Source organism: Grammomys surdaster, unplaced genomic scaffold (assembly GCF_004785775.1).
Source record: "Grammomys surdaster isolate TR1022 unplaced genomic scaffold, NIH_TR_1.0 142, whole genome shotgun sequence".
NCBI classification, from domain to species: Eukaryota; Metazoa; Chordata; class Mammalia; order Rodentia; family Muridae; genus Grammomys; species Grammomys surdaster.
The window spans coordinates 6,528,268-6,552,225 of record NW_021604600.1 but is presented as its reverse complement, the minus strand read 5'-3'; the positions used below and the strand labels follow the sequence as shown (position 1 = coordinate 6,552,225).

Genomic DNA, 23,958 nt, shown 5'->3' with positions numbered 1-23,958 from the left:
CAGTGGACAAGGTCATTTCTGCTTTCACAAATCTTTTTTTATTTTTATTTTTTGAGAAAACACACAGCAATACCCAAAAGTGACTTAAGAAATAGAGTTAGCTATTGCATGTAGACAGGACTCATGGGCTGTTATATCTGCTGCAAGTCACCTCAAAATAAAGCCATCAGTCTCCTTGACGTAGCTCCTTCATCCACAGCTGTCAGCCATGAATGCACTTGAGAAGTAGCAGTCAGTAATGTGCCACCCTTCCTCATTGAAGGACAGACACATCAAAGCCCTAGAAGCTACTCTGTCAGACTTTCTTGGTGTCATTGTCGAGGCCAACAAATTCTCCCCTAGTTTGGGTCTAGGGAAACTATCTGGCCTCAGAATTGGCTTATCTAGTGCTATTCTAGAAGGCTAGCTTGTGAAGATCAAAGCTTGGGGGAGGGGATGAAGAGGGTGTCAGGTCAACAGTTAGGGTCACAGAACCACAGTTGAAATGGAGCCTCTAGCTACAGGGCAGTACATGGAAAAAACTGTGGCATGCTTCTGAACTGAGTTTGAAGTTCAGGGCTGAGGCTTTTTTTCTAATAGGACTTGTTTAGCACAGGCTGTTGGTGATTGGCTGAAGCCCATGCTCCTCCTATACCTGCCCTAATCCTTAGGCTGTTGAGGAGTTCACTGCTGGCCTAGGACAAGGGGCCAACAGGAGCTGTCATCCCTAAGTACTTTTCAGTTTGCTGAGGAATTACCTGACTGGATGTCATTTGGGTCTCAAAAGAAGTCAGCAGTACAGGTGGATGCAGTGCAGAGGTGGGCGTGGGGTTTCCACTTTACCAGTGGTAATCTGAGCCCAGGGGTGCTACTGTCTGTCCCAGCCCCCACAGCTGCTGCCCTTCACACTGCAGTGACAGCAACACAGGAAGCTGCTCCTGCGGCACCCATGCTATTGTGTCTCATCACTTGTGACCCTTCTTGCTCCCCTGACCTGTGACGCTTCTGCCAGTTCTGAAGTTAGTGTCCTGACTCCTACACATCTACTACTCCCTTCCCAGATTTGATCCCCTCATCTCAAGGAGCAGCGACCACTAGTAACTGTTCTGCCTGGATTCCCAGGGAGAGGTGACCACAAAGCAGCCCTTCATCCTCCGGCTGCAGAGGTACACCACCCAGGGAGACTGCTCTTACACCTCACTCACCTTTCCAGATTAATGTGTGGTTAGGAAGTTCAAGGAGCAGGTGTGGAGAGCTGCCTTAGCTGTCAGAAGATCTGGTGAGCTGTGACAGCCCGGTCAGGGAAACTGCAGGGCCAGTGGTTGTGGTCCAAGACATGGTGACGTGGTCCCTAAGGAGTTCAGATGCCTGCAGCTGAAACAGCAAACTGCCATCTATTCTGCCTCACTTTGAATTGTGGGTGTGTTGGAAATATCTGCTGTGGAACCTCAGGTCAAACCTGCCCTGCCCTCTGAGACACTTGTTACTTCCCATAGGTAGATCTGGTCGTGCACCCATCTATGGACCAGAATGACCCCCTTGTGAGAAGTGCTATTGAGCAGGTTCGCTTCCGGATCTCCAACTCAAGCACAGCAAACAGGCAAGTGGAAGAACTCACAGTTAAACTGCCCAGGCCTGCAGCCACTGGAGTAGTCTTCCAAAGGCTTTGTGTATACTTCATGAGATCCTGGGTTTGCTGGCTAGAGGCTGTGGCTCATTCTCACCTAGTCTACGTGGGGATCCAATTCTGAACTTCTAGTATTCTTTGTTTTAACTTACCTTTCTTTTTCCTTTTCTTTTGATGGTGCTGGGGATGGGACCAGGGCTTTGCATACACTAGGCCAGCACTTTCCCACTGAGCCACACTTCCTGCCTTGATGCTGTCCACCTGGTAAATGTAACCCATTGGAGCACTCCCCATTAATGCTTCTGTGTAGGAAACTCAGTCTCGTGGCAGAAGTTACTTGCTTTCTTGAAGTCTTGATTACCTTACCCTAAGTGGCTGAACGCATACTAGTGAGGAACAGATTTTAGGTGACTGGGCTCCTAGTGGGCAGAGGGCCACCCTGGCAGTAGAACTGCTGTGGTTGAAGACAGAAACTGAACAATTTGCCATTAGTGTTTCTGTTGCTGGTTACTGGCATCTGTGAATCATCAGGAGACTGAGCACACTGAGCTCCTTTTCCTTCCTGCTGCCTAATAGCCTCTGAAAGTCCCACACAAGCCCTTCATTAGAGACCATTCGCTTGTGTCATCTGCCTGGTCCCAGGACCAGTTAGTTGGTTGAGTCTGAAACCCCAGACCTGGCAGATAGGCCTTGTCTTTGCTTCCAACATGTTTCTGCATCTTATGTTTGGACTGCAGAGTTAAAGTTCCACCAGCCCCAGCACCCCAAGAGGAGGCAGAAGAGGAAAACCAAGAACCAGAGGTTTCAAGTAAATCAGCAGACTCTGACCCAAACACATCCTCAAAGCCAGAAAGCCCACGGGTGAAAAAGACAGATGAGAAAATGGGCATAACCCCACTCAAAAATTATAAACCTGTCATAGGTAAGGAGCAGCTTCAGTCACCTCTGCTTTATTCTGAACAGTGGTATATAAATCACCTCCCTGGCACCCAGACCCTAGGTAATCCATGGTAACTGTGGGAGAAACTGGACCCAACACAGTCTGGGGTTGCTCAAGCACTGCCCATACCTTTCTCCCTACAGTTCCTGGACTCGGGCGCTCCATAGGATTCCTTCCCAAGATGCCCCGCCTTCGGGTGATGCACCTGTTCCTGTGGTACCTGGTGTATGGGCATCCTGCCGGCCACACTGGGGAACAGCCTACTTTCCACAGTGAGAGGAAAACAGGCAAGCAGGAGTCCAGCAGACCAGGGGTTCAGCCCACCTCAGGAGATGACTGGGACACCTCTGAAGCCAAAAACAACACAGAAAGCAGCTCCTGGGAGGCAGAAATGGAACTCTCCACAGAGATAGGTGAGAGCCAGGTGTCTGTGTGGGGGGTGGAGAGTGGAGAGAGAGGCAAGTAAACGAGAGCCACAGTCCTGTTACTAGGAGACGGCAGGGTGAGTCCATTGTCTCCTGACCATGCTAACTACTTGAAGTGACTTTGATGTCTTCTAGTGTATGTGGATGAGATCTCATGGATGCGCTACGTCCCTCCCATCCCGATCCACAGAGACTTTGGCTTTGGCTGGGCTCTTGTCAGTGACATTCTTCTCTGCCTGCCCCTCTCCATCTTTGTCCAACTTGTTCAAGTCAGCTACAAGGTACCTGTGATTCTGGGTCTTATGAGACTCTGCGTCTCATATCTACAGGCAGTGGGGCTGGAAGCCTGTGCTCTGTGTGATCAAGGGCAAGTACTTGGAGTTTGCCCAGGAGGTGAATGAGTAGAAGGATGAGTGGATGCTGAGATGGTCAGTCCAGGGAAAGCATTTCGGATATTTGTTATTCCACATAGATTGGGGTAGAATTGATAAAAGAGCTGGCTGGGTGGATGGATAGTCATGTACTTCTGATATTCAGATAGCTGGCTAGGTAAGAAGATAATAAATAGGCTGCAGCAATAAAACACCTTTTTAGAAACTTGATAATGTCAAAAAGGAATAAATAGAGATAACCCAAAACCTTATCACTCAAAGGTTATCACTCATCATATTTTAGGCACATTTTCTTCTAGTCTTTCATGTGTGTGTGTGTGTGTGTGTGTCTCCCTGTTCTTAAAAACTGAATCGATTATATTCATGTCCTCTCCACTTACACATTTTAGCAGTGTTTTCTGTTTGGGGAAGAGAATCAGCAGTCATTCTTCCCTGCTGAGAGGATGCCCCCCTTTGCCTCCTGGAAAGGCTTTAGCAGCAGTGTGCCTCCCCACAGGACCAGCATGTATTGTTGCCCTCTGCCCTGTGCTGGGTGATCTGGGAGGCTGATATAGGGAACCAAGGCAGAGATGGGGAGGTCATAGTGTTAAGAGGTTTTTCATAAGCCTGCGGCTGAGCTAAACCTACAGGTGACCTTTGTAGGTGGACAACCTGGAGGATTTTCTGAATGACCCTCTGAAGAAGCACACACTGATCCGCTTCCTCCCCAGGCACATCCGGCAGCAGCTACTCTATAAGAGGTGAGAATACGTCCCACAAGGTTGGGGCCCAGATGCTCACTCAATCCCTGGAGAAGTAAAAGGCATTCATTGCCTGCCTGCTACGCAGCCTTAAGGATCTCAGTAGTTCATTCACCAGATACATGAGCTAGTGCATTTAGTACTTGATTTTAATAAGTAAAATTTGCTGCTAAGAATTGTAGCTACTGGAGTGCTCTGGGTTGTTCTTATATTTACTTTCCAAATCAAACCCTAAGGTGACCATGATGCTCGAGGGGACTAGGTATCCCAGGCAAGAAAGAACTAGCTCATGCCTTACCCTGGCCTCAGGGCTCTGTAAGGTGTGTGAAAGGGAACCAGGTGCTGTTTGTTCTAGGCGGTATATTTTCTCGGTGGTGGAGAACCTGCAGCGGCTATGCTACATGGGGCTGTTACAGTTTGGACCCACAGAGAAGTTTCAGGATAAAGACCAGGTAGTGCCTTCTAGCCCAGTGAGGTGGGCCTGATTATCAACCCAACCCCAAGCATCACACCCTGGTGCTGATTCCTGTGTGCCTTGTCTCCTGATGTGTGTCTCCTCTAGGTCTTTGTTTTCCTGAAGAAGAATGCAGTCATTGTGGACACCACCATCTGTGACCCACATTACAACCTGGCCCACAGCAGCCGGCCTTTTGAGAGACGTCTCTACGTCCTAGATTCCATGCAGGATGTGGAAAGCTACTGGTTTGACCTGCAGTGTATCTGCCTAAACACCCCACTAGGTATCTTGGCTTGCTGTGCCCCCTGTTTCTTTTCCCCTTGGTGTGACCAAGGATGCAGAACCAGAAGAAAGCCTATGGGTCACAGAGTCCATTGTCATTCAGACCCACTCCCTTAGGCCCAGGGTGTCCCTGGACCTTGTAAACCCCTGTGGTGGGCCTTGAAATGGGAAGCCCCTGCCCCATCCCATCCCCATTCAGCATCCAAGCCCAAGTGTTTTATCTTCATTCACAAGCACAAGTTGGTATTTATCCAGCATCTGCTTTAGGCCATCACTTCCTGGCCTTTATGGTGATTGTGTTCTAGGGAGGAGGAAACACAGCTCAAGAGAGAGACTCTGGGTGTGACAGGAACTGTTGAGACGCATTGTGACAGGACTTAGAATCACTTAAGGAGACAGATCACTGCTGAGCTGAGTGCTGGAGGCCACTGGGGCTGGAGAAGACACTCGGCAAGAGAAGTAGTTTGTGCCAAGACCTTGAGGAGTGTTAGAGAGATGTTGGAGGGAAGACAGCAGCTGAGCGTGGAAGGAGGATTGGAAGCAGACTTGGGGGCTCTGTAGGAAGTGCACAGTTATTTGAAGAGCAAGAAGCCGTGGAATGTTTACACACAAGCCATGCAAAAAATGACTGACTGCCCATCTTCTATGTTGGTCATTGCTGTTTAACTGTCATCTCCCAGAAAGCCAGTTCAGCATCTTGCCCTATCTTGTTTCCTCATGTGAATCTCTTTAGTACATCTCCAGGGTATTGCAAAGTGCCTTTCTGGAGTGGATACCCTGTATATGTCTAAGGGCAAATCCAGCCCACAGCTTGGCAGGAGGTGGTAGAACTCTCTTGGTACTCCTGCTACAAAACCCCTCAGTCACCATTAGAGTTTTCTCTCCACTGCTTGGGTTTATACCTAGAGAAGGGGAATGCACACACTTAGGTGCCCTTGCACTCAGAAGCTTTAAGGAGTCCAGACATATCTTACTGCAGTGTGTCTCAGTGATGCTTTGGTATTTAGTAGTGAGGGAAACTCTAAACACTGTAGGTTTTCAAAGCATGAATTCTCCTGTAGTTTATACCTACATAAAATGTTATGGACCATGTTATGTTTGGGTGTATATGGATTAGGATTTAGAATGTAGTTAAGGGGGCTGGAGAGATGGCTCAGCAGTTAAGAGCACTGACTGCTCTTCTAGAGGTCCTGAGTTCAATTCCCAGCAACCACATGGTGCCTCACAACCATCTGTAATGAGATCTGATGCCTTCTTCTGGTGTGTCTGAAGACACGGACAGTGTACTCACATACATAAAATAAATAAATATTTTTAAAAAACAGAATGTAGTTAAGGATTACATCACTCTAGTAAGGAGTGGTTGTAGATTCTCCTCCAAGACTCATGACTTCACTAGCCCTAGATGGTTGCCTTGGTCTCCAGTACCACGAACTATTCCCCTCTTGTTGAGCAGACCTTAAGTCCCATTAGAGAGCTGTTAGTTACTGCCAAGGAGTGTGTGCCACTACTGCACCATTGGATGCAACACACCATGCTGGCCATTGATGTGGTTCATAGGCATCATAACTGAAAGGTGGTATGCTGCTTCTCGATCAGCTTCAGATCCAGCTCAGGTCATCAATGTCCTGTGTCCAAAGGGCATGGTATCTTAAGCAGTAGGAATTTCCCCTACTGAAGGCAACCAAGGGCAACGTCAATAGTCTATAATGTTTTGGAAATTTCTTGGACAGCAGTTGGACAGCTCAAAAGAGGGCTTTTAATGCCTAGTGTTGGGATTTTTGTTAGATGGTACCTGGCTCTGGGAAGGAGCATTATCAGCCCAGAAGGGATTATTTCATTTAAACTGTCTATGTATGCAGACTTACATGTATTGTAGTTGTTTTTAAATAATTCTTTATAATTTTTTCAGACTTTGATTTCACCCTCCTGTACTTATCCCCTTCTCCTGCCCTGATTAAAGCCCCGTTTTTACCATTCTCCTATGGTGCCCTGCTTGTTCTCTTTTTTGACCAGCCCCATGATGGTGCCTTTTTTGCTTTCAATAGGGTGTTGTTTAACAAATATGTCAGTGGGTGCCTTTAATATATACATGAAAGAGTGATCTAAGGACACTTAAGTGTCACATGTCTACTCAAATGAAAAATGGCCTTGTACAGAGTCTGTAATCTCCCTGAACTGAATTCCTTGCCTTCTAAACCAGAACTGTCAGCACACCTGTGTGGGGTGCACTGAAGCTGAGCAAATTAGCTTATATACCACGCTAGCCAAGAAAAGCTGTCCCGCAGTGGCCATGCCGTCAAGCTAGTGTCTGTATGACTATCCACCGCTGTCATAACCAGGAGGTGGCTTGCCCTGGTTGTCACTTGCTTCCTTGTCCTTACAGATTGCATCAATAGAGATGCTGTCAGAGGTTTCCACTGCAGCTTTCACTACTCTCTGCACTCCTCATTCTGTGTGACATTGTCACCGTGCCTCCCTTTCCTTACACCTCACAGACTAGGTGTCCACTCTTCACTCTGCCTCTGGCTGTCAGCACCTGGCAGGAAATGTGACTGAGCCCTGCTTTGGTTCTCCAGGTGTGGTGCGTTGCCCGTGTGCACAGAAGATCTGCCCTGATCCGGGGAGCGACCCAGAAGGCAGCCTGCGGAAGGAGCAGGAGAGTGCCATGGACAAGCACAACCTAGAGCGCAAGTGTGCCATGCTGGAGTATACCACGTGTGTACCACCCCTGTGTGGCCCTAGGCTTGTCTAAAAACTCAGGCTAGAAGCTAGAGACAGAAGTTTGCTTGTCATGTTTCTGAGCATTACTGTTTTTCTGAAATTCCATCCATTGTCAGAATGTAGAAGTTGGCAATTTCACATGAAAATCAGATTTTTTGACTTCTGAAAAATTAACTTGCCAACCTAGGGCTCCAAACTTACTCTTTGTGCCTCTTCAGCAGTGTCCTGGGAAAGAGAGCACTGTCACACATACACATAGATGGTCTCTCACTCCATACCCAGGCTCCTCACTTACCAGAAAGAGTTCTTTTTCTATTTGCCTTGTCTCAGGGGGAGCCGAGAAGTTGTGGATGAAGGCTTAGTCCCTGGGGATGGGCTGGGAGCTGCTGGGCTGGACTCTAGCTTCTATGCACACCTGAAACGCAACTGGGTCTGGACCAGCTACATCATCAACAAGGCCAGAAAGGTAGGCTCCTAGGGACACACCACCCCAGCACCTGACGCTATCATCACTATGAAGGGGTTCCTGGCCCTTTGGACTTCTGAGCTAACTGGTGAAGCCAGTGTTAAGAGGGGACACTTCGGTATCTGCCTGACCTAGTTAGATTTCTGGCTTAATCTGTGAAATGCATGGTTGTTTCCTTTTTAAAGGCACACAGAAAGTCTGGTGGCACAATGGAAGCCTCCAGGAGAAGGGGTACTTGCAGGAAGTTCTCAGCTCACCCCAGTACTATGCTTACCTTTCAGAACAACACCCCCGAAAATGGGCTCACAGGAAGACTCCAGACCTTCCTGTCTAAGCGCCCAATGCCACTTGGGTCCGGAGGTATGTGTTTGGTATCCACACAGCAAGCATGGGGCTAGTTGAGGCCAACACCACCATGGATCCTGCTGGCTTATGTGCCCTTTGTAGGAACTGTCCTCAACAGATGTGTCCTCTGGTTATTTCTAGGCGGTGGCCGTTTGCCTCTCTGGTCAGAGGGAAAAACTGATGCTGAGCTCTGTGCTGACAAGGAAGAACAATTTGAACTGGACCGAGAACCTACCTCTGGCAGGAACCGAAAAGTGCGTGGTGGGAAGAGCCAGAAGCGGAAGCGGCTGAAGAAGGAGCCTATCAGGAAGACCAAGCGAAGACGAAGAGGTCACCTGGGGATGTTCATGACCTGGGTCTTTGCATGGCTGTGGCACATTGCAGTGTTACTCCCACAGGGCCTGGGTTTGTCCATTTCCACTGTCTGCAGCCCTGACTTGGCTGTATCCCTAGCCAATCAAAGGATGGGCTGTTTCCCCAGTTTCCTCTGGCTGTGTACTTTGCCAGCCTTTCTCTTTAGCAACTTTCTGATTTAGAAAATTTCAGATTTCATCTCAACTGGAAAAAAAATTTTCTTAGCAAGATCCTTGCCATCTAAATGAAGTTCCTTTCTTCTCTTGGTTTGTCTTTGAGTGTCTGCATCTGCTCCAAGCTTAGTCCTGTTGAAGTGAGACTAGGAGGAAGCTGGGGATGGTTTAAATCTGCACTGTCCCTTCAGAACTAGCACAGCCCTAATTGGTACTTTCTAGTCTGTGGTTCCTCATCTGAACTGCATTTTTAATGGAAGTGAGTGCTGGCGGATTGTTGCCTGAGTAAGTAGACTGTATATTTTAACATCAAGCCTGGATGCAGGTTCTTGAGAAGGAAATACTGAAGTGGGAACCTACTTTATTGGTTTGTGTTGCTGACATTCATAATAAACAACATCCCATCACTTGATATAGCTCTCAACTTAGCCTGTTACAAATACATGAAACACCAGAATTCCTTAGGGACAATGGGGAGGCTGGATGTGTATATGTGGATCCTAGCCCAGAGCTCCCCACAGTGTGAGTACGTGATGGTGCTGTTACCTGCTCGTAGTTAATGTAGCAGGCACTGTGCTGTTGCGGTTTCTATGTTGTCATTATAAAATGACACTTTAGGAAGGATGTATTTGACACACAGTTTCAGAGATTTGGTCGGTGATCTGTTTCTGAGCTGGTGAGGCAGAGCTTCATGGCAGGAGGTGTGTGGTAGAGCAGAGCAGCTCAGCTCAGGCAGACAGAAGGCAGGGTTGCTACCTGTGCTAGCAGTGCCCTCCTTTCTGGTATTCTATCAGGGCCTCAACCTATTGGGATATACCCAGAGGCATACTTTGCTGTCAGTCTCCAGCTTCTCCACCAGGTGATGGTCAAGGTCAGCCTCAAAGTGGGCTCTGCAGGAGGTTATCTTTGTTGTCCCTTAATGGTTTTCGGTTAATCTGTGTATGTATATGTGCATGCATATGTGTATGCACACAAGCCACAGTGAATATGTGGAGGTCAGAGGGCAACTTGCCAGAGTTAATTCTCTCCTTCTACCATATGGATTCTAGACTTCAGGTTGTTAGACCTGATGGCAAACCACTTTACCTGCTGAGCCATCTTGCTGATCCAAGCACATGTTTTTAGTCTTCAAGATGGCCCTGGAGCCATCCCTATAGAATCCAAGACTCTGCATGTACCCTGAGGTCACGGGCAGATAGATATTTGGAGGTTCAGGGACTGCTTTTGTTACTCCATTTACTTTGAACCTGTTCTAGAAGCATCTATATGAGTTACCCTCAGAGGACTTGGCAACCCAGTGGAAGCAATCAGATTGGCAGATGATGAAAGGAACAGAGACTTACAGGATGAGTTTATAAAGGAAATTTTTTAGAATGGCTGTGGATCAGCTGGCCTAACAATGGCTGTCTACCAATAAGTCCAGTAGGTGTTCAGTCCATGAGGATGTCTCAGCTGATCTTCAGTATATGCTGGAATCATGAAATAGGCTCTCATGGTAGAAAAGGAATGGACTTGCTAGTAAAAGAAAGCAGGCAAAAAGGGAACAGGCTTCCTTGTGGTACCCATTCTGTTTTTACTCCACTGTAAGCAGCTTATCAGGTCTTGGTTCATTTTCTGGAGGAGTGACCCATGCCTTCATCCTTGAAGGGTCTGTGTCCTTTGTCATTCTGCCTAGATTAAGTTGTAGTTTCCTATTGACTTTTTCTCACAGGACATGGTAGCACCAAGAGACACCCTAAAGATTCTTACCCTTACTAATTCTGTGACCTTTTAATACAGTCCCTTATGTTGTGGTGACCCCTAACCATAAATTTATTTTCATTACTACTTCATAACTAACTTTGCTACTATTATAAATTGTAACATAAAATATAATAGGTAAAAGATAGAGGCTTGTTAAAGGGGTTGCGATCCATAGGTTGAGAACCTAAGTGATCTCCTGTGCTCCAGAAATAGTTCTTAGCTCCACTGTGGAGAAGCCATTCAATTTCCCCCTGGTAATCTGGATCAGTCACCCCTCCCAACACTTGTTCCTTTCTTAGCCTATTGGCTTAAGGGCATTAGAAGCCCAAAGTGACCAGAGCAAGTCTGAGCTTCCAGTTCCCGCTCTGGAACCAAAACTTGTAGGCCAGCAGAACTTAGGGTCTCAAGAATAGGAACCAAAAGTTTTCTTAGAGGGTCATTAAAGGTGATAGTGAGTGGAACTATCCCTTTCCACCCCTTAATTCCTGGACCCATGAATCCTGGCTATGAGAGAAACATGTACTGATTGAAAGCTTCTGGAAAACCCTACCCCAGCCCTACAGGCTGCTACCTAATTGGTGCTGCAACTGTGTCTTCAAAAGGACATTCCATCTTTCTATCAGACTAGCTGCTTCAGAATGGTGGGGAACGTGATACAACTAGTGGATCCCATGGTAGTGAACCCACTGTCATACTTCTCTGGCTATAAAGTAAGGGCTGCATTCACATTGCCTTACTGGAACCCATGATACTCAGCCAAAGGGAAATGGGTAAAAGAACTGTCAGAAGATATTGAACCCTTCATGTTTTGCTTGTTTGGAGTTGGGCATTATCTAGTAGTTGGTAGGCTTGATCACTTACCAGTGTAGTTGGGGCTCTTCCCTTCTGGAGGAAAAGCTAGCTCAAGCCAGTTGCTGAAAAGGTCCCTCTCCTTATGTTTCTAGGAGAGCATCCAGAAGCCAAAAGCAAAAAACTACGCTACCAAGATGAGGCTGACCAGAACGCCCTCCGGATGATGACTCGGCTTCGTGTCTCTTGGTCCATGCAGGAGGATGGGCTGCTAATGCTCTGCCGAATTGCCAGCAACGTCCTCAACACCAAGGTACCTCCCATCACCCCAGTCTCCTGGGAGCAGCCCTGTGCTATGCTTTGAGAGGGTATGCCTCTGGACTTCTTTCCCATTCCTAAAGGCTGCCCAGAAAAGCATTTCCCAGAATCCCATGCACTCTTGCTACCAACCTACATTTCTCCTAGTCTTCAGATGCATTTGCATTTCTGCCTGGCTGCAGTGGCTGGCTGCAGAAAAAGCCATTTTTCTCTTGTCTACCCATTCCTTCTATATTGTCTGCCAGTAGAGGCTTGGTGTGTTCTGTACCACGAACCATTGATTTTCACCTTGACTCTGTAATCTTGGTATCTATGGGCCCTGGAGTAGCTGTACCTTAAGACAGAGACACTTCACTTTTGTCTTCCTGGCCATAGCTCTCTGCACTTGTGTTCCAGACTCACTGTAACTTCCCTGCTGTTTTCAGTCAGCAAACCTGTCTTAGGGTTTTACTGCTGTGAACAGACACTAAGACCAAGGCAAATCTTACAAAGGACAACATTTAATTGGGGCTGACTTACAGATTCAGAGGTTCATTCTGTCATCATCAAGGTGGGAGCGGGGCAGCATCTGCAGGCATGATGCAGGCAGAGCTGGGAGTTCTCCATCTTCATCTGAAGGCTGCTAGTAGAAGACTAACTTCCAGGCAGCCAGGGTGAGGGTCTTAAGCCCACACCCACAGTGACACCTACTCCAACAAGGCCACACCTCCTAATAGTGCCACTCCCTGGCCCAAGCATCCTTGCTTCTAGTGGTGACAGGTTCCACAGCTCATCCAGAGTTCTTGCACTTCACATTCTGACAGCACCTCGGGACCCCTGGCTCTACGTCCTGCTGGCATGATGTGCTCCATGCAGGACATGAGTTCCATGTCAGCAGGGTCAGGGCTCCTGCAGGTAGTGATGCAAAGTACAGCAGTTCCTAAGAGCTGATCTGTCCTCATCACCAGCACGCCAGCCAGGAGAAGCCAGTGAGGACCTGCGTTATTTTCTCCGTACTGTTCTCATCCATTTGTCTCTAATCCTTGTACCCTACCCTCTCCTAAATTTCATCCCTATTTTTCCCTAAGGAAGATGGAGAGGTGCCCATTACCATCCTGAACTCTATCTGCTACCTCTCACATGGCTCTTTATTGCAACACTGGTGTCAGGAATGCCTTTCTTCCCCTATCATGTAGCTAGCCGTTCTTCACTAGAACTTGATGATGTCTTATTAGTGTTGCTACAGATATCACCTCTCTTTAAGTCCCTTCCTGAATGTTGTTTTCTGACATGTTCTGAGTCTGCATCTTAATTCATTTCTACCAATGTGATACAGATGATAACAGATGTTACAGATGTAAATGATACAGAATGGCTCTGAGAACATAGAACGTATCAGTCTTTAAAACTCTCAACCTACCCAGCAAGGTGATGAACACCTTTGATCCTAGGAATCTAGAGTTCCAGGCCAGCTCTGACTACACAAAAAGAACCCTATCTCAGTGTGAAAAAGAAAGAAAGAAAGCTCTACCAAAGCATATTTACCCTTAACTTTACCTGATACTAAGGCCTCCCTCTCAGTGCTTGCCAGAACACACAGCTCCACAGGATGTTGAGGACTTGTCCTGTTTTCCTGTTCCCAGACTTCACTTGGTACAATGTAGGTAGGCAAACATGAAGTGAGGACTTTGATCTCCTTAGGGAACCAGGCTCCCAGGATGTAGCTGCCTGTTCGGGTCAGTCAGCAGGGTCTCCAGCGCAGGAGTGAGGATGCACGCTTCCAATTCCCGCCGTGTCCTTCACTGTATCCCGCTTACTGGAGCTCCAACGTTGAGGTGCCACTTTGTAGCCGCCTGAGCTGCCTCACGTTCTGGGGGGCCACTTTGTAACGGCTGTTCTGCTGCTCCGGTCCTCGGGTCAGGGCCTAGCAAGAGAGAGAGTGGAGATGGAGACGCGAAGAATGGAGACAAGACAGGAAATCTGATCAAGTCTCTTTATTGGAAGGAAATCCTGGGTATTTATACCCTTTACCACGTGCCTTGCCCTCGTGGACAAGCACAGCTGAAGGCACTACGTCATGTGCCTTGCAGTGTGGATATCACGTGCACCTAGCTAGCTGTGAGGAGATCACGTGCACCTAGCTAGCAGCGTGGATATCACATGCACCTAGCTAGCTGTGAGGAGACCACGTGCACCTAGCTAGCTGTGAGGATATCACGTGCACCTAGCTAGCTGTGAGGAGACCACGTGCACCTTGCAGCATGGAGACCACGTGCGCCTTGCAGCTGGGGGCATTAAACAGCAAAACAAGATATGTGAGAAAAACAAGATGTTTATCAGAGTGTGCTCAGCTGTTGCAGGCTGCTGAAAACAAGTCTCTTGTCAGGGTATATGGCTCGAGATGGCTGCAAAGATGATAGCCGCTTTCGGCTAGGAGTCGGCTCCCAACACCAGGATACATTCATTCCCAGGCCTTTCTGTTAGCTGTCCTGAGCATGGGCTCTGCACATACTAACTGTCACATTCTGTATTTGAATTAGGTGAAAGGACCATTTGTCACCTGGCAGGTCGTGCGGGACATTTTGCATGCTACCTTTGAAGAGTCTTTGGATAAAACATCTCACTCAGTTGGACGAAGAGCTCGCTACATAGTCAAAAATCCCCAGGCCTTTATGAACTACAAGTAAGCCATATTTACAAGTAGCTTGTGCCTAGGCCCCCATTCTAGCATTCCAGCTAGCCCCCTTTCTCCCCCTTCTCCCCACTTGTTCACACTCAGGTGTGGAATCCAGGAGTGACTTGAGTACAGTGGCTGTCCAGGTATTGGAATCTGGAGGTGGGACAGACAGAGCCAGGTGTGGTTATGGGCACTTCCATGTACATGATCTTACAGCTCACCCTTGGGAGCAGATGCAGAGCAAGCCTGTCAAGGCTGCTGGTTCACTGTGCGTCTCTCCTGGCTATCCCCATGCATGGAGGGCAGGGACACTGCTGTGATCAGAGCAGTCCTAGGAACTCTTCATGGAGCTCACTCAGGAGAAGCATAGACCAAGAATCACTAAACAAAAAACACTGTATCCCCTTGGCAGGACTGGTTATCCCCAGGTTCTTTCAGGTTGGGCCCAGGTCTTATAGGACAGCAGGTACCCAGGAATCACAAAGTATCTTCTTGGCTGCAAGGTCAACCTACCATCTCCTTATAGGCCTTCTGGCCCTTCCCCCGGGGACTAAGGCGGGAAAACCAGAGAGATTCTGTGAAGTTGGGAGGTACCTTCAGCATACCACCAGTGCAAGAATTGGGTATGGTGGGAGGGGGGACAGAAGAATCTCCTATATTGTTCTTGTTCCAGATCAGACAGGGAACCTGGGCACATAGTGATTCTGCACTGCAAGTCACCTGCAGTCAGCAGGCCATGGAATGACCACACTACAGGCCTAGGGCCTTTCTTATACAAAGCTACTTTTTCTTATTTGTAGAATGTTCTCATTTCCTACCTGAAAGAATTTTCTCTGAAGGAAAAATGCCCAGCTAGTCCTATTCTTCAGAAGAAGAAACATCCAGAGAGATGTCATGGTGGTAGAGAGTTAGCAGAGAATAAAGTCTGAAGTTTGGGCTCCCTAATCCCAGCGTAGCCTGGGACAAAGAAAAAAAAAAGGGTTCTAAGGTCAGCAGGCCTGGGGTTCTGTCCTGTCCTCCTGTCCTGGGGATGGGGTCATGTACTCACCTGGAAGTGGGATGATAAAAAAACAAGGTCAGCTATCTCTGCCCAACCCTTTCCTTTCCCTGACAGCAGAGATGGTAGGCTCTGACTGGCTAGGCCTTTCTGGTGGGCCTATTTCTCCTTTGCCATGTTCCACTTTCCTCACAGACATGGGCAGGCTGGCAGGCGGCCAGCAATGCTGTGCCCAGGAGCTTTGATAGTTAATGGTGGTGTATAGTACTTTACAAATCACACACACACACACTTTTGTTGGTCCTACTCAAATCCCTGTAATAGGGTAGGGCTGAAAGAGAGTGTTATTGTACTCAGTCTCTTCGTGGAAGATAAAAGCCAAGATGGAAAAATGTGAGTTTTGACCAGCCTGACTTGGATTGGGTGCCACTCACTACAGGGTACTCATGCCCCAAAGCTAATTGTCCCACCCATGCTTAAGTGGATCATAGCTCCCAGCAAGCTGAAGCCAGCGGCTTCCAATGTTTGAAACGGGAAGAGGGTGCAACTTGGAGCAGCTCTGGATCTTCTCTCACACAGGGTCTGCCTGGCAGAAGTGTACCAAGATAAGGCACTCGTTGGAGATTTCATGAGTCGGAAGGGTAACTACGAAGACCCAAAGGTAGGTCCCATGCAGTGGCCGAGTCCAGTGCACTCTGAAGACAGGCATTGAGGGACTGGCTAGCCCTCAGGACCATTGGGCATGAGCATCAATTTTAAAGATGACCACATATGACTTTCTACTTTCAAATATTGTTGAGTCGAGGGTCTATTTTGTTAAGAGAACAGGCTCTTTAGAAATTGCAGGCTTTGAAGCTGCTCAGGAGGGCAAAATGGCAACTGGTAGGAAGGATGTAGCTTTGCAATCTCAGGTACTTCTACCTGTGTTGGACATGCTGCCAGGGAAGCCAAGGAAAGCAAACATGGCTGCTCTTGGAACAGATAAAGAATTGACCGGCCTTAACCACATGGGGCAAGCCGCCTTCCCTATGAAGAAGGCATAAAGGAATTCAAGAGGGTTAGGAATGCTGAAGTGCACACACCAGGCAAATCCAGCCTCGTGAGGCTGGAAACCTCACCTGCCCTATAAGCCAAGCAGTCCTATTGTAGTGGTTTGACACACTGGCTCATCCTGAGAGTCTAGTCATACTGCGTCCCCACACCAAACCACAACACCTCTACTAAGAAGAGAGGCTGAGTACAAAACAGTCTTAGTAAGTGTGTCTGCCCCTGAGGGCTTTTTAGAGGTATCTACTCTGGCCTGAAACTGGGAAGCTGGGGGTAGCTAAATGCAGTAAAAGAGGGGTTACAGCCCCCTTGGAACACAGTGGCACCCCAGGTTTGCAACCAGGTGTGATGGGCCGAGGCCTGCCCAAGTCCAGGAAAGAAGCCCATCTTCTCTGGTTGCATACATCCCGAGCTTTTAGCACTGCTTCTCTGGGCCTGAGCTACAGGAAAGATAAGAGGCTGAGTGGAGGCTTATCTGTGACAGTGATCTGCATGAGGCAGCAGCCCGAAAGGTGTGCAGGAGGGGCTGGAATGGCCAGCTTACATGAGGCGGCCAGGGAAGACCAAGCTGAAAGAAGGCTAGTGTGTCTGTGTGCATGGTGGGGCCAGTGTAGGTGATGTTTGCATCTCCCCTCAGGCTGGGGGAGGTGGGCTGTCAGTGTCACTTGACTCATGGACTCAATTCCTGGCATAGCAGTGAATGTTTACCACGTGGGTGACACATGGACTCAGGATAGGGGGTAGGAAAGACAGCAAGCATGGTGTGTCTGGGATGTGGCTTCCGAAGGAGTTTGCCCGTGATGCCCTTGCTGTTCACACAGCCTCTCTCCCATGAGAAGGAATAACATCAAGCTCTTGTGTTGCAGGTTTGTGCCAAGGAGTTTAAAGAATTTGTGGAGAAGCTGAAAGAGAAGTTCAGCTCTGGCCTGAGGAACCCCAATCTTGAGATCCCCAACACACTGCAGGAACTCTTTGCCAAGTAGGTGCATTGTCCTCAGTGGGCAGAGCCTTTCACTGTGCATGGCGGGTAGCAGACATGAGCTAGATGGACAGGACCTGCCTGGCTGTACTTTGTAGTTAGCCATTCAAGGACCGACCACCTGACGTCAGGTGACCTAAGGTTCTGCTTGTCCTGGCACCTATATTTTTTCTCCCTGCTGCCAGCTTCACTAATTGAGGCTCTGTGTTATGTATGGCTTTTGCCAAGTTTGCTGGTTTACTTATTAGATAGCACCATAGCCAGATGTCAGAACAGCTGCATCCATCCTGTACAGCTTCAGACCTGAAAAGGCACTGGCTTCTAGGATCACAGAGCGTGAACACTATATAAGCAGGGCCAGGGTTCATACCAGGTTGCTCTCATAACAGAGCCTATGCTTTTTGGCTCAGCCACTTGTGTGGAAGAGCATACTCATGTGAAAAGGAAAGTAAACCAGGCCTGTTTCCACAGCCGCATCCAGATATGGATGCCTCCTCCCCCCTTCTCATGGAGACACCCCTTGGTCTCAGTGTTTCAATTGGGGATCACATTATAAGGTTCATTCAGTAATGAATATGGTGTCTTTTTTGTGTTTGGTGATACAGATTTGTGTAATCGAGGCTAGCCTTGAACTCACCATATAGTCCAGGCTAGTCTCTAACTCTGGGCATTCCTCCTGCCTCAGCCTGTTGATCCTTAGGATTATGGGCATGTGTCACCATGCCCAGCTCTAGCTATTTTCTGGGTTTTGTTCTTAATTGGCAGTAAAGCACTTGCTAGAATCCCCATGCATGGATGTATAGTTTGTGCTCGGTCTTTGAAGGGATCTCTGTCTATGCCCATGCTTGTGAGTGATGTTCTCACATATGTGCATTCAAACAAGAGGCCAACTGTAATCCTAAAAGAAGACAAAGATTTCAAAGCAGAGCTCTGAACAGTAGAGGAAGAGCGGGTTGCCGGTGTGGCTGATAACATTGAGTTGGGTCCTAAGATTGGGGGCTAGGTAGGACAGAAGATCCTTCTCATATAATGAAAGTGGAATTTTGGAAGTGCACACATGTGTGCCAGGTCTGAGGTTGACTATGAGTATCTTCCTCAATCACTCTCTGAGGTAAAATTTAGATTTTAGGTAAAATTTTTATTATTGCAGAGTTAAAGTTTTACTTTAGTTTTGGTAAGACCTGTGGTTTAAACAATTAATTCTGTGAATTTATATTGACTTGAGTTTCAGGTGAGGGGATATTGCATAAAACTCACAGAAAGGAGAGGAAATGGTCTGTCCTTCTGCCATTAAGATCAGTGTTTATTTGCATTATTTATATGTTTTATTTCTGTAGTACTAGAGATTAAACTTGTGATGTTATACATGCTGGGCAAGTACTATATCCCAGAGAAACTCCCAGCCCTTCAGTTTTGTTGGTTTGTGTGTTTGTTTTTTGAAGCGGGGTCTTACTTGTAGCCCAGGCTGGCCTTGAGTTCATATCCTCTACCCTCATCCTCCCAGATACTATGTTACAGTTATGTGTCATCCCATCCAGCTTACTTTTTATTGACAGATGCTAATGGTATATATTTATAAGGTACCTGATATTTGTGATATGTCATTTGTTGTTAATTATGTTCTGTAAGCACAATACATCACTAAAACTCCTTCCTCAGCTTCCCTGGAAATGTCTTCCCTCTGCTTGTCCTTCTTCCTGCCTTCAGCCTCAAAGCACTTAACTAGTTGGTTTCCATGAGATCAAACAGACCTCCAGCACCTCCCTAAGAGCCAAGTGCTCATGGCAGCACAGGAGGCACGGAAAATCCCTAAGCAAGCTGGCTAGCTAGACCAGCTGATCAGCAAGCTACGTGTGCTCTGAGAGACCCCTACCTCCGTAAATAATGCAGAGAGTGATTGAGAAAGATACTTAGGGTCAACCTCAGACCTTGCACACACATGTGCACTTGCAAATACCTATAAATAAGCACACCTCTCTCTCTCTCTCTCTCTCTCTCTCTCTCTCTCTCTCTCTCTCTCTCTCTCTTTCTCTCTCTCTTTCTCTCTCTCTCTTACACACACACACACACACACACACACACACACTATTCTTTGTGCACTTTTCCAAGCTCCTCTCTTTGCTTGTCTGCTCACAATGAGCCTACAGTTTTACATCCTGGTGCCCTTGCCCATCCATGTGTAACCACTGTGCTTTGAAAGAGCACAGTGACTTTCCTGATTCTCAAGTCATAAGAGTGGACTTGTTATATGGGTGAAACCTGGTAGCATTTCTGTATGTGCTGAGTTCGAGTGGTCAGCCCTTCAGCAGTGCATGGCCACTGTGAGCAAGTGCCAGCTCAGTGGAGGGCCACCCTGCCCCAACAGCATGCCCTTCTGCCTCCTATGCAGATACCGAGTGTTGGCAATCGGGGATGAAAAGGACCGTGTCAGGAAGGAGGATGAACTTAATAGGTAAGTGCCATTTCTCAGCTGCAGCCCAGATGGAGGATCTAGGGCCATATCCAACCACCACCTGCTTTTGTGAATAATGTTTAGTAGGACACAAGCCATGTTTATTTGATGTGCTGTCTGTACTCTTTCCTTTCTGTGCTGAGAGGTTTTAGAGAACCCATGGAGTCAGATCCTTTATAGGAAGTTGGCCAAGCCCTAACTTCAGATGTCATCCACCGGTCTTATGTGGGCTCAACCCAACAGAAAATGTTATTTTCTCATCTCATATAAGCAATATTCAGGATTTGCAATACAAAATGATCCTTTTTTTCTCATTTAGAGTCATGGATAGAAAAAGCATACCTTTACTGGCTGGTTTAGAAGCTAGTTCCCCACCGTATTACCCCTTACCCATTAAGGTTTTATTTTGTGGAGACAGTGTCTTATTCTTATTCTGGCCTGGAACTTGCTCTAAAGGGCAGCTCTCCATCTCAGCCTTCAGTTCTGGGATTACAGGCAGACGTCTAGCTGGGAACATTTTGTGTGTATGTGTGAAACTTGAGCAATTAGTATGTCCTAGAAACTGCCATTTTATTTGGTTTTGTGACTGTTTCAGCATTCATAGCAATTTTGTGGGATTGAAATGTCTTACCTAAGGATTCTTGTATGTATACTCAGTGTCTCAGGAGTGCTGCTGAGGCTAGCAGCCTCCTGCAGCCCCGTGCTTACTGTGTTTCAGTGTGGAGGACATCCATTTCCTGGTGCTGCAGAACCTGATCCAGAGCACACTGTCCCTCTCTAACAGCCAGTCCAACTCTTGCCAGTCCTTCCAGGTGGGTGCTGGCCTCAGCACAGAGGGCCCGGGCTATAGGGACCAGAGCTGTGTGGGTGCTCACTCTGCTCTTCTCAGCTGGGATCTCAGGAGCCCTGGGTGCCTTTCATTCTCATTTGTTAGAGTTTTGACTTGTGTATTTGTTGCTGTTATGATCAAACCTAAGGCTTCCTACGTGCTGTGCAAGCACTCTCTTCAGCATGCCACCCCAGTAAACCTGTGCCTCTCTGTCCCTGGTTCTGATTCAGAGGCCCTGAACCACTGTCTCAGTGTCTTTCCCTGTTGTTATGATAAACTATTCTAGGAAGCAATTCAGGAGAGAAAATCTTGTGCTAGAGAAGTTGAGAAAGCAAGAGCTTGAAGCACATGGTACCTACAGTCAAAAGTCAGAGCAATGAATGCTTGCTGAGTTTGCTACTTAGGTCCTTTTCTCCATGATTCCTAGCCAAGGAGTGGAGTCACCCACAGTGGGCAGGTCTTCCTACCTCAGTTATTGTAATCAAGATAATCCCTCGTGGGCATGCTCAGAAGTCTGCCAGGTGATTCTAGATTCTGTAAAATTGACATTTGACACTAGCTGTCATAGGCTCCTTTTAAGTTGGTACATGCCCTGCTGGGGCTACAGACACCTTCTAAGTAAGGCCTGTGCCATAGAGCTGGAGAAGGTGGAACTGCTGAGGGAAGATGCCTGGTTTGGGGTTTTGTTGTTGTTCTATGAGCCGCATGGAGTACAATGTCACAGAAGCTGAAAGAGGGAGTCTTGTCCCATGGGATCAGACTTACAGACAGCTGTGAGCTGCAGTGTGCACACTGAGAAACTGAACCCATGTCCTCTGGAAGAGCAGCCAGTGCTCTCAACCTATGACTTTTCTCTCTGGCCCATTTTTTGAGATGGTCTCAGTATGTAGTCCTGCCTCACAAAAATCTGCCTCTCAAGTACTAGAATTAAAAGTGTACACCACCATGCTTGACAGGAAGGTGTTTTTTGATGCCAGAGCACTGCCCTGGCACATGGAGCAGCAGTCAACACGCCTCAGCTGATCCCTAAGTATCATTTGATCTCTCCCACTTTAAGTCACTTGGTACACTTGTTTCCCAAAAGGACATCTAGGACCCTTGTATCTGAGAGTGCCATCCAACATTCAACTTGTTTCCAGGTAGCACTTACTTTCTTGTGCCTTTGGATACCCAGAAAGTGTTCACAGTTCCAAATGAGCATCTGGTGATTGGTATAAAGTGTCCCTTGGCCTCATGGGCATTCTGTAGCTGGAGAACACGAAACCCTGTATAAGTCTGAACTACAGAGAGAGTAGACAGTGAGGCAGAAGTCCCAAGTACACAACCATGGACACACTGTTCTTTGTTGGGCTCATACTTACTTAAAAAGAAAGCAAAAGTACCTCAGCAGAGAGTCCAGGCCAGTGAGCTGCCCCAAAGAAGAAAGCAAACAGCTACCAGCTGTTCTTCACCTCCATCTCCAGGTACTCCTAGGATCAGATGGAAAGTGTCTAGGATCGACTTTGTACCCCAGATGCTTAAGAAGTCACATGAGAACAACTGCCTGACCACCCATCCCCCAGAGCAGGCAGAATGCTTCTGTGGCTCCCAGAAGCTAGCACTGAGGACTTAAGGGCCATCAGTGACATCAGAGGCTCATACAATACCTCTTAGGCTCCCTTGCAACCCAGGTTCTCAGACAGCTACAAAGATCCTTTTCTGTGGCAACCTAGGCTCTCAGAATCCAAGTGGATAAACCCCACAGTCTTGGTGAGTGTGGTCCAGCACACAGTAGCAGATATCTAAAGGTTGTACCCTGCAAGTGGTCAAGAGCAGAAGTCCTAGAAGGCTGAGCCCCAGTGCTGCCTGCAGCTGTTCCTTCACTTTTTTGTGTTTTTTTTGAGACAGGGTCTCTCTATGTAACAGTCCTGCTGTCCTGGAACTTACTATGTAAACAGGCTAGCCCTGAACTCACAGAGATCCCCTGCCTCTGCCTCCTGAGTGCTGGGATTAAAGGCGTGTACCATCATGCCTAGCTTCTGTCCCATGCAGCCCATGCCATTATTCCCTCGGGTCTATCTGTACAATCAGGTCTGGCAGTCAGACTGCCTAGAAGAATCAGTATGAACCTCAGATGACTTCTTCCAGGAGATACCTCCATGTGACACAAGCCCCAAATAACCACCCAACCCCTCAGCAGTGAGGTCACTTTGCTTTCTTGGTTTCATTCTTGCCTCACAGGAAGGCTTTGGAGTGTCACTTAACTCTTGTGCTTCAGTGTGCACTGTCACTAAGAAACCCCAGGATCACTGCCTCAGCGCCCCTTGGAGACATGCAGTCTAGTTAGCTGAGCCAGTCTTGCTGTGTGAGTGGCCCCTGGCAGTTTTGATGTTGCCATGGCTGCCTCCCCTTTAGCATCTCACCCTTCTGTGGGCTGTTTCAGATCTTCCGCCTCTACCGGGAGTTTCGGGAGCCTGTGCTGGTGCGGGCCTTTATGGAATGCCAAAAGAGGAGCCTGGTCAACCGACGCCGTGTCAGCCACTCCCAAGGTCCCAAGAAGAACCGTGCCGTCCCCTTTGTGCCCATGTCCTACCAGCTCTCCCAGTCATACTACAAGTGAGTATGTCCTCAAGAGCAGAGAGCTCAGCCCAGGAGGGATTCTCTTTCTGCCTGTCTCTCCCATGCAGGAGTGCTGCCATGAAGCAAGTGGAGGAAAGTTAGGAGTTTTGTAAGCAATCCAGGTAGCCATGCACCTGCCCAGTGGGCTAGTCTTATCCCTCCCCCATTCATCTCAGAGCCCTTTACACCACCTGCACCCTGCAGGGCTGGGCCAGGCGCCCTCAGAACCTCTGTTCTGCCAGCCCGATTACAAGTGTGGGAAGCCCCTCACTCAGCATATTATGCCAGCCTCAAGTTAGCAGGGGCCACATTTAGACATGACAGCTCCACCGCTAGTTCTTCTGGCTTCTCCCATTGCAGCTCTTCCTACCCCCAGGTCCTTCCTTATGACCTTTGGGCTCCTTTGCTTCTGGGGTCCTTACTCTCTGGGCTTTTGTCAGAGGATTGGCCTCTGCTTACATCTGCAGGTAGTGAGATTAGACACATGTGTCCTGTCAACTGTCACAAAAGGAGGTTCCTCCCTGGGTCAGCAGCTGTTGGCACAAGGCACTGCAAGGCCTTTAGCTTAGATGAAAAGACTGGCCCCACCTTGGATGTACAAGGTGAGTGGGAGAGAGACATCTAGACTCCATTGGGCGACAACACT

The 23,958-nt window shown here is 47.9% G+C and overlaps 1 protein-coding gene across 1 annotated transcript in view; it reads left to right on the top strand.

Moving 5' to 3' along the window:
- Gtf3c1 (general transcription factor IIIC subunit 1) overlaps nt 1-23,958 on the top strand; it is a 65,943-nt gene that overhangs the window by 35,021 nt on the left and 6,964 nt on the right. Inside the window, exons 13-30 of the mRNA XM_028764166.1 lie at nt 1,476-1,579; nt 2,344-2,528; nt 2,690-2,959; nt 3,107-3,252; nt 4,006-4,103; nt 4,459-4,555; nt 4,666-4,843; nt 7,422-7,560; nt 7,897-8,032; nt 8,314-8,392; nt 8,519-8,707; nt 11,592-11,749; nt 14,274-14,416; nt 15,987-16,068; nt 17,321-17,433; nt 19,823-19,885; nt 20,604-20,697; nt 23,137-23,309. Of these exons, the coding sequence (XP_028619999.1) occupies nt 1,476-1,579; nt 2,344-2,528; nt 2,690-2,959; nt 3,107-3,252; nt 4,006-4,103; nt 4,459-4,555; nt 4,666-4,843; nt 7,422-7,560; nt 7,897-8,032; nt 8,314-8,392; nt 8,519-8,707; nt 11,592-11,749; nt 14,274-14,416; nt 15,987-16,068; nt 17,321-17,433; nt 19,823-19,885; nt 20,604-20,697; nt 23,137-23,309 (2,447 nt within the window). The remainder of the gene's footprint in view (nt 1-1,475; nt 1,580-2,343; nt 2,529-2,689; nt 2,960-3,106; nt 3,253-4,005; nt 4,104-4,458; nt 4,556-4,665; nt 4,844-7,421; nt 7,561-7,896; nt 8,033-8,313; nt 8,393-8,518; nt 8,708-11,591; nt 11,750-14,273; nt 14,417-15,986; nt 16,069-17,320; nt 17,434-19,822; nt 19,886-20,603; nt 20,698-23,136; nt 23,310-23,958) is intronic.